This window comes from Lepisosteus oculatus, chromosome 7 (assembly GCF_040954835.1).
Source record: "Lepisosteus oculatus isolate fLepOcu1 chromosome 7, fLepOcu1.hap2, whole genome shotgun sequence".
In the NCBI taxonomy this organism is placed as follows: domain Eukaryota; kingdom Metazoa; phylum Chordata; class Actinopteri; order Semionotiformes; family Lepisosteidae; genus Lepisosteus; species Lepisosteus oculatus.
The window spans coordinates 24413491-24424122 of NC_090702.1; the positions used below are offsets into that span (position 1 = coordinate 24413491).

Below are 10632 nucleotides of genomic sequence, written 5' to 3' on the forward strand. Positions count from 1 at the left end.
ACAATGCAAATGCTGGCTTTTAAGTAAGGATGACTACGATTAGTATGAAATGAAACTGTTCAATCTGCTTTTTATAAAACAAATAGATCTGTGCATTGTGAAGTGCCACATAAATTATGCAGTAATATAAATTTAGTAAGTTTTGTCACTCAAGTGTTCAGTTTAATTTCATTTTCAGGACAGTTTAAAAAAAACATTTTCTGTAATTACTGTAAGCATCTGAGAAATGAGAGGTCAGGTGCAGTTTGATGCCCGGAGGCCTTCGTAATCATTCTTATTTGCTTAATTTAATATAAAAATCCCGAAAAGTACATTTTGGATTGGCTCACGGCTTTTACGAGTCTTATCTAATTCATACACAAGCATTGCATTCTGAACAAATCATCTCAATATCTTCCTCCCCGTTGAATGAACCCCATTCTTTGTGCTGTATTTAAATTAGAAAATTCTAAAAGATGTTTACACAACATACTATGGCAATACTGAACACCTGGAAGGCTCAAGCAATGAACACACCAGCAAATTGATTTGTGCTTTTTATCAGGTGAGTCTGTACATAGATCCAGTAGTTTACTGTTGCTTGGGTTGGCACAAGCTAGTTACACAGTATGTACAGTAGGCTCACCGCCCCTACTGAAATATATTGAAATACATTATCCTGTACACATTCTAAGAAATGTAAACTGTAATGATCATCAAAAGAAACTTAGCAGTTGAAATTTCAATAAAGCCACCTGATTAGTATCAGGAAAATGATCAATTATTTTTTGTTGCAGACACCGATATATGATGGAACAGAAATGACCTAAGCAGATGCTGATCATTTTTCACCATTAGTGTTGACCAAGGAGGGTCTATTGTGAAAGTCACAGGCCAGCAGTATGTGTGGCTGCCTTTTAAGGCAATATGAGCTGTACTTCTGTGATGTGTGCTTTTCACCAGTTTGCAGATGCTGTCTTGTGGGATTCTGTCTCATTCCTGGAAAATTATGTGCCTGTTCATTGGTCTCTGAACTTTAATTTTCCCACCTCATCCCACAAATCAACAGGGCTGCAGTGTGGTAAGGCATCCACAGCATACCTCTCACATTCCTGTCTCGCAAGAAAATGTTTTTAGAGGAGTTGGACAGATGTGCGTAGTCCTGTAGAAAAGTTGTCTTGTCAAGATGAGCAGCAAGTGAGGTCCCAGGACTTGATCAGTATAATGTCGCTATGCTGTCAGACCATTCAAACACCAGAGGTAGGGTTCTGCACAATTCGACACTCCTTTCCAGAACATTGCACCTGGACCTCACCATCAGCTGACAATCTCTCTGTACATGGAGGCCCACAGACCAGTTGGTTTTTCTTCTGAGCTCTCAGGTACACATTTGAAAAAGCTGAAATGATTTCATGATAGGACATTATTTTGAGAGGAGTGGGAGTTCGTGGCCATACATTACGCTGAGAAGTACAATATCTGCGAGACAAATACTGTACACTGGAATAAATCAAGTACTAGTACATTTCTTCACTGAAGAGGTTAATGCGTGCATCACCATTTTTATTTGTAGACACGAATATTTGTAAATATCTGTTACACCAGTGAAATATAAATTTAACAAAACATGACACCTTTAAAATCTTCTATGTAAACATTCTCAATATCTAACATTTAGATACTCATGGTCCCTTGAGAAAGACATTCTGTGGTTGTGGAAATATCAGAAAACTGGTTTGTCCAAGCAAATACCCATGAGGCCTCAAATGACATTACAGGAATATGAGTTAATGTTATATAGTAACTCAAAATAAACATACACAGATGTTCTATTTAGTTAATTGCATGAAGGACTCTGTTGAGGTCTCGCAGCTCCTTTTGTAAATTGGGAAACTCTTTAAGGTCTTTCTTCAGCGACTGAGGAATGTCCAGTTTATCAAAGTCTTTCTTCTTCACTAGTTTTTGCACCAGCATTATACAGTAATCCTGTAAAGAGTAAACTGGAAAAAATAAATTATTAATTGAAGCTTTTTTGCCACAGAACACAGTTGGAGAGAACTAAGGCTGAACCTGAAAGAAATTAAACACCTTAGTTCTATCTAATTTAAAATAGCTTGCCATGAAGTGGGTGAGCTAAGATAGGTTCTGAATGCCTTTAAGACTTCATAGAGTAAGATTACATAATTGAGATAGTTTGATTTACTTTAAATATTATTGCAGCTTTACTGATTTCATGTTTATTTCCTTTCACATAAATGTTTACCACTGGTTAATACTGGAAAAGGTCATCTACACATTTTTTAAACATCAGAAGCCTTCACTGATTAACTTTGTACTGAGCAGTGTTCTTGGTCTAATTTAAGCAGGACAATTTGGGCTCATCTGTAAATCAGGTGTTCTGTACATTAGAAGGTGAGCCCTTGGAAATGTAATTTTCCTCCACTATATAGTAATCAACCCTAAAGCTTGTGAGACATAGGCCTTGTTGCTGGGGCTGGATGCATGCAATCCAGGACAAGAAGACTGGATCTGGGCATGCCTGTACCTGGTGCGGATTGATCTCACCTGGAGAAGTGATCTTTACCTCCAGGTACACAGGATACCCATCTTGGATATCGTTCAGTTCAGGAAAATATATTTCTTTCATGTTTGCAAGCAGCTTGGCACCATTTTCTGACGCACGAAACACCCATGGATGGCCTGAAACAACAAATACAAAAGCTAAAATAAAACTGAAAAATAGAAACAATGTTGTTACAATAGCAGGACTGCAGGCTATCCAGATTTCCCAGTAATGCCTGCAGTTATGTTCTAAATATTTGTAGTAACTTTTAACAGTAACATTTTGGCTTAAAACTGGGAAATTCAAATACTTCTCCACGAAAAAAGTTTACAAATGACAGGTATGACGTTTACATACAATACAAAAACTGTAACGCTATTTTATTGATTCTGTTCACGAGAGGCATGCGATTTTAGAAAAAGCATCTGCGCCACTGAACCTCTGTGTTGAATAAAGATACAGTAAGTTCTATAATAGCATTTCACAATTAAATTACTCACTCCGATAGGTTTTCATGCGCATTCGTGTACGAGGTTTTATATCTCCGTAAGACACAGGATTTCCAGTGAAATTAAGCCACCATGCTCTCGCGTCATATCCACATTGGTTTACAAATGTAACATAAGTGGGTACGTCTGAATTCAAAGATCTCAAAACTATCTCAAAACTAGGGAGCTCCCGGGCAGCCATAACCAAAGAGGAAGTCAGAAGTGAAAGAGTTTTCCCTATACCATGGATATAACAAATATCAACACTAGGTGGCATGATTGCTCGTTAGTTTGTGGCCTTGGAATGTTAAATGCCAGTGCAATTAACTTGAAATTCAGAATTATATCTGTAAAATATCTTAATAGATTTAAAGCACAACGATGATGCAGATACTTTTTGTATTTACAAGACAAAAGACGCTCATGAAATATTTAAAACACAGAACGAAACAACAACAATAATACTATTATACCTACTTATTAATCATACAGTACATATAAAATGTCGTTTTTAATAATTATTAGTGAATATTATTGTCATAATATAAGTAATAATAATTGATAAATATTAATATGTATTATTATAATTATAAAATTAGATTAACTGACCTATAAAATACCAGACAAATACATATTCTTCAATAGCCAATTTATATTACTTTTTCTCAATATAAAACAATATATGCGTGTGTATATATATATATGTATATGCATTTAAATTCTGGAAGCATTCCAAACATCAACAGATAAAACAAAAACAAATACATTCTTCAGGTAAATATCCTACGCTTTATATTCCAAAAGAATTTTACTTTTTCAGTCTTGACAGAGAAGACTATGAGGGGACCAGATATAAATATTTATAGTCCTCAAGGACTTTAGAGACCACAGAGTGGACTCCAGAATCAACAGGGAGTAATGAACCAGAGGACACAAGTGGAAACTATGTGGAAGTGCATCAGGAGGCAAACCTTTAGAAAAAGAGTAACTGGAGTGTGGAACACGCTTCCCGGCCGTTGTTAAAGTTGATGCCTTTTGTTGAGGAACAGCTGGATGAGATCCTTGGATCAGTTGGCTACTAACACCACAATGGGCCTCATCTCATTTGTTATTGTTCTTATGTTCTAATTACAACCCAGGGTGGCTGAATAATTTAACAACAATTCCATAATTAAAGATTTCATATTAATTTGATAAAATACATAACGGTAGTTCTTAATGTGGTGTTAAAAATAATAAGGTTAATTTGAGTGGGACTATGAAGATTTCATGCATCTGGGAATGTTCTAAAAAGGCAGATGGAGCCAGTCAAAGGTATACACTTTAATGTGTAAATAACGTTTAAATAACTGAAACAACAAAATAGCGTTAAAACACCGAATCATCCACAGAATGTAATAATGACAAAGACAACAACAACAACAACAACAACAACAACAACAACAAAAATGATAGTATTAATAAATATCGGTGAATGATAATTGTTCGTTCTCCACAATCATGCTGAAATTCAGTCCACACTTTTACTTTTACCCTGAACCGCCATAAAACTCTTCATTTTAGATTTTTTACATGCCAAATTACCCATTGTATTTCCTTTTATTTAATTGCAGAAACTATACAGTTGGTAGCTGTTGCATATCTGTGGATCGCCGTTCCAAAAATCAAACAAAGTGCAGGAACGGATGAAGAAAAAGGGTGAGGACTGAAACTAAGCATGTGTCCGTCAGCTTGTCGGCTGCTGAGTGCTGTTAGCGTTGCAAGGTTTGTCAAAGGAAGGTCTCAAAAGAAAACACACTTGGACTGTGAGTGTGCATTGCTCACAAGAATGAAGGTGCAGCATAAGAAGAGGCACTATCAGAAATCACTCTTCTCAAGACTTTTCACCACCTGAGCTCTCGACTGTGCGGTGTGAATGATGATGTCCGAACAGCGACTCCCTCTCAGAGGGCCAGCTGAGCGCTGAGGAGCAGTGCAACTTCCTCCTGTCTGAATAGAAAGGCGACAAAAAAAAAATCCACTTAAAATTCCAAGCCATTTTATATTCATGCTCAGTAACGCCGAGAAATTCCTGTGGGATTACTAAAGCCTTTGATCTCTCCGAATTTCATCCCCAGAAAACACCTGTCCTTGTTTATTGAATAGAGCAAGAAAGAGGCAGTCTGTATGTTGTGTATTATGGCTTCCCTTAAATAACCAAGTGACTCCCTGGGAGGTACGCATTTGATTCTGCAGCTTGTGCTGGCTAGTTCTCCGCAGTTCGTTAAGGTTGTAAGTAATAGTTCACTACATTAAACAGAGTCAATAAACAATATTGAAATGCCCTATTTTATTTTAAATAATTATTTCTTCAGTACGAAGTTTTAAACATATTCAGAGAAGAACCTCACTACTACAAAAACATGGATTTCATTTTAAATTGATTTTTGCGGCCGACACATTTAGTAGATAATGCATCAAAATATACTATGGAATAGAAAGCAACATTCTGCATATCTCTGGACTGAATTATAATTCACAAGCAAGAACGCAAGAACTTAAGAAGCTATTGTGTTTGTTGTTCTCCCACTAGATAGAATACTTACATCCCATCTGTTTACCGTACTGTACAGTATATAACAGTATTAACTATCTACTTTGTCCATATCTACTTTTGTCCAAATAGTGAACACTGTGACAATTTGCCAAATGTTTAAAGCGGAAGTATCCAACTCTACCTCTGCTCAAATCATTCCTGTCAGATTCATAAGTCAAATCAATAGCACCTTAAGAGCTGGGAAAAGTAACTAAATTGCTCCAGTTGGGGCAGTTATTTAATTAGATCATGAAGAAAGTTGTGTTTGAAAGAAAACCTGCAGGACTGTGGCAGTCGGGGGATGGAGACCACAAGTTACAACAAAAGCCTAGTGATGGAATTTTGTCAATGTTGTAACTTTTTGTGGTTTTCAGTGATTTTTATGCCAATTAGGGCCTACATCACAATTTCTGTGGTTCCTAACTGTCACAGTCACAATTCTGTTGCTAATTAGTAGAAACTTACAACCGAGGAATTTACATTCAAGTCTGCAAAACCTTGGTAATGAGAGACAAATTTAAATTCAGAACTATTTGTACTGAATCTTATGTTCACTGGATATAAAAACGTCAGGAAAAAAAATCACAAGATTTACAGAAAATATGATTTTGTCCTAGATTAAAACTGCCTTTGACCAGTCTGCTTAATGCAAAAAACAAATCCAGTACTTGCTGGCAGCTGTTCCAGTAGTGATCTGAGGCTTCAAAATCCAGGTTGTCAGGTCTACACTGTCTTCTGGTTTTCATTCCAGCTGAAGTGTAAAATGCGTGATCGGACCTTTAATTAAATCAGCACCTTGGTCCATCAGAAGTCTTGAACTGTTTTCAGATCTTCAGCTGTTGAAAATAACCAATGGCTTACAAAATTGCACACAGAAACGGAAAACTTTTAATAAGCAAATTATTAGTTCTCCATGAGCATTGAGTTGAGTAATTAATTGCTCAGCTGGAGTGATTGGGTCACAAAGACCAGATTTCGGATGCCCTGGAGAAGATAGGAGAAGCCTTTGTCACACAGAAAGCTGCCCATCTGACATGCTGGACATGTACAGTAATCGGTGAAAGGGTAAACATTTTGATCTAATCTAGGCCTTATTTTAAAATGCTACTGCCCTTTGCTACTTGGAGGCCACAGTGCAGTGGGTTTTATAGATCTCTTAAAAGAGTTAAATAGTGGCAATTAGAGAATAATTAACAATTGTCTAATTAACATCAGAAGTGAAAGGATGATCCAATTCTGCTCAGGAAATGGAGTGGAAGTGGACACTACTTTAAAAAGTGCCCGCTTTGTGATATAGTGTCCTCCTTCATAAATTACCTTTATATATTTTTATATTGGAACACATGGAAGTTTTTAAAGGTTAACATTATAACACCAATGAAATCTTGACATTGGTAGGAACACCACACATTTGCTCCGCAAATCAGGAGTTTCAGAAGATAGTGTTGCACAGTGTATGATTTCTTGTTTCTTCATGCCTAAGTTGATGTGGAGCTTAAGTAATCTAGAAGTTGCTATAATTACATGTGAGATGTTTTTGCTTGATGCAGCATGCGGGATTGTTGTAAAGAAAAAAAAATAATGGAAAAACACCAAGCCAGTCCCATGATTTAATTACTTTTTATAATACTGTACCTTTCATGATGTCACGAGAGTCTGCATTCCTGAGCTTGTGAGATTCCTATCATAAATGATACATTATCCTTGGTGTTCGTTGTTTAATGTAATCTATTTTATGATAGTGAGGAATAAATTGTAATCCAGTGATGATTCCCAGGCAAATCTTTCCTGAAAGAGAGACCCTTCATCCAGTATGGTTTGTTTTTCCAGGTGGTTATAAAATACCTTATGATTAAGTACTGCACATTATCCTAGTAAAGCAAATAAATAGCTCACTTAAGTCATTTAGATCTTCAATGCAATGATAATCAGAAGACCTGCAGCCCACACAAGGACTGAACAAATTGACAGCCTGGTGCTGATTGGATGTTTTGGAGAAGGCTACCCAACATCTGTTTTTCCATCTAGGTCCACCCCAGGATATTATTATAAACAGTTCTAGAATCATTTAATGAGGTTTGTTTAAATAACTAAGAGAAAGTAACAGGAACACAGTCCTGAAATTGGACAGTCAAGACTAGCATCATGCTGAATTGCTGTTGATGAGAAGAACTGGTTTTAATTTAACAGACACGCTGGATTTCATTAAATTTCACTGCTCCTCTCTCTTTCTCTGTTTCGTTTGTTTGCAGCCCTCCGACTACCTGCCAGAGGCCCTGTGCTCACAGAACACTTCCCGCCTGCATCTGGGTTTCTAGTAGACAAAATCCTATGTGACATTTTCATATATTGCACCAAGCCAAGAAACATTTAACATAAAAGCAAACATATGAACTTTTGGCTTGTTTAGTTGTCATTCCGGTATTCCGCCTATTGCAATGTTAGATAAACTGAAAGCTTCACCCTCACAAGCGTGTGTTACAACACTTGATACGATTTGTGGGGCCTGGATAGACTTCCTCAAGTATGAGAACAAGTAAAAAGTACTGCATGTAGTGAATGGCTGTTACCAGGTAAGGGATCACTGCTGAAGACTTTCATAGCAGGTGGTGAACTCTTGAGCTAAAACTATGAGCCCTTTTTGTGCTGCCCAGGAACTGTGCACAGTTTAACTGGCAAAAAATGGTCCTGCAGGCTAACTTTGGGGGGTTAATTGTGAATCATTTGGGAGACATCATTTTAATGAAATGTGGAAATTAACAATAAGGATGTAGTAGAGTTAATTAGTGTCAGCTCAGTATTCAAATGTGTGTGTGGGGTGACACCATGGGGTGTTAAGTGACAAAACTCTTATTTTCCTCCCTCCTATTGTGACTCTTAATGAGAGTTTGGGACTACAGGGAAAAGCCACAGCTCAGTCTGTGTGTGAGACAGCTGTGCATTTCATCTAGAAAACATGAAAACCACTAGTGGCCTCTGAATAGTCTTCTTTAAAATGACTTTTTAAAAGTGCTTTAAAACCATGATTGTGGTCAACTAGAGCATTGATATTCACTATCTATGAATCATGAAAAGCCGAACCCATTGCTTTAACATAAAATTTCAAAGAAATGGAGTTAAATCCAACCACCGTTTTTATTTGTTTTAAATGCTAAATCCCACCACTATGATCTGTAACACAGATGAAAGACAAGCCACACACACTCCACAAACATGTGCTTGCACTCATATTAGTAACATTTGAGAGCTGCATACTTAATCTGGGACAATGCTTTGATTTTTTTTTTAAATATGTATTTGTCCTCCTTCAGTCATGACAGTGCTTGAAGTATGGTGAGTCAGTGTGAGAGTATAAACTGCCATTGCACACAGTATACAATACACAGTGTGAAAGGTTCCTGCTGAGTCTGAGCCAATTAACAATGATGTGAGGGAAGCTGGGAGCCATGTCTTTTAAGACTATTTCTATTGTTTCTCAAGATCACCCAGGACGTGTTTTGTGTGATGTGGTCTCTGAATGAATTTGGCTCTTTGGCCCGGACATGTTCCACAAAAAGCTATTCTACCCTCACAGAGGAGGGAATTGGTGATGTAAAGGATTATTGTTTTAACAATATTTTTAAAGAAATTTAGCAGCGGGGTCTCCAGCAGACACTTTTGTGTCACTGAGGGGTTTTAGCAGCAAAATGGCTTTGCATATGGTACTTGACCAAATGTACTGTCAGTGTTAAGCAAATTACACAGGTGTAGTTTGACCACTCTGTGCCACTTTAATACAATTAGTACATTTTTCAAAACCAATCAGCTATCAAGGTCAATGTCATTTTTGGACCTTGATAAAAACCGACATTTTTTCCTAGCTCTTGCCTTTGATGTCTTGCTCCCCTTTGCTTGTTTAGCCTTATCCCTGCTCCTAGTGATGGTTTAATAATAGTTCCATACTCAGTGAGCTGGAAGGCCTGAGTCCTTTTGTTTTCCCTGCTTTACGCAGAGGGAATTACTAAGCTTGTACAGCGGAGTCTTCACTCCTTGGAGGCAGAAAACTCCTGCACTCAGATTATGCAACGGTTGTTCCTTTGACCACAGGAGCAGAAAACCTGTTTTCACAATGGCGGATTATTTTCTCCATCCCAGTACTGTGGGTGCCATGGCTTGGGTGAAAAACAACACTCTGTTCTGCTCTGTAAAACAAAGATCTTTGCTATATATTTAGTTTTATGCTTGGGTAACCACTTTTAAATCCTAATCTCACTATCAAATTCATAATATATTAGAAAAATCTTAAAGGGACAGCGCTGCTTCATTTTAAGAAGCCGGCTCACTGCAGTTATTTTGTTGTGCAGCTGAAAAATGTTTACATGATGAAGCACTAGGAAAAATGATAGACAATTGTTTATTAAATATGTAATTATCTTATTGCACCCAACTCCAAGAAAGAAATTAGTAGTATTTGTCTTACGTTTAGTGAGAAGATTACTGCAAGATGGAATTAATGTTTGGATCTGTATATGATCTGACAGCAGTGTGGAAATGAACGGTTCACAAATAAATGTTTAGAATGATAAAATGACCTAGTAGTAAATTTCCTGAACTTAACAACGTTTTTTTTTTTGGTATTTTGTTTTTACAAATTAAAACCAACATATTTTTGATGTGACTGTAGGCCAGCATTTATAGTTTCTCGTGACATTTAAAGTTCATGCTGTTTTAAAAAGCCAGAGTTTTCAAACATACTGAAATCATAATTACTTCAGAATACCCTCAGTATGTCTTGACCAGCTCGATAATTAAATTTGAAAATAAATCCAAAAATAGCACATCTTAACATTGGATTTAATACAAACAATGCAATTTAAAAAATATTCCATTGGTTGATATCTTGGAAAGGTGCATTTATGTGCCATAGGGTACAAAATCAGTCTTGGGCTGCCATGTGTTTTCACTAAGCTGAAACATGAGAAGGGCCCAGGTAACAACACAGTATGCGGGTCATTTACTAAGACACTGGACTTCCTGTCAGAAAGCTT

General features: G+C 37.0%; 1 protein-coding gene across 1 annotated transcript; it reads right to left on the bottom strand.

The window, feature by feature from the left end:
* Positions 1-1504: 1504 nt before the first annotated feature.
* On the bottom strand, positions 1505-3260 carry vhll (von Hippel-Lindau tumor suppressor like). Its single transcript, XM_006633570.2, has 3 exons — positions 3043-3260; positions 2545-2679; positions 1505-1979 (listed from the first exon to the last, which is right to left on the bottom strand). The coding sequence occupies exons 1-3, from the start codon at positions 3230-3232 to the stop codon at positions 1813-1815; spliced, it is 492 nt and encodes a 163-aa protein (XP_006633633.1). The 5' UTR covers positions 3233-3260; the 3' UTR covers positions 1505-1812.
* Positions 3261-10632: the final 7372 nt, after the last annotated feature.

What these genes read in the sequence shown, in the direction of transcription:
- vhll (XM_006633570.2), bottom strand. Translation starts at nt 3,232, where the DNA reads ATGGCTGCCCGGGAGCTCCCTAGTTTTGAGATAGTTTTGAGATCTTTG. An exon ending in GCGCATGAAAACCTATCGGA is followed by an intron (nt 2,680 to 3,042) that starts GTGAGTAATTTA and finishes TTGTTGTTTCAG; the next exon opens with GCCATCCATGGGTGTTTCGT. An exon ending in GGTAAAGATCACTTCTCCAG is followed by an intron (nt 1,980 to 2,544) that starts GTGAGATCAATC and finishes TATTTTTTCCAG; the next exon opens with TTTACTCTTTACAGGATTAC.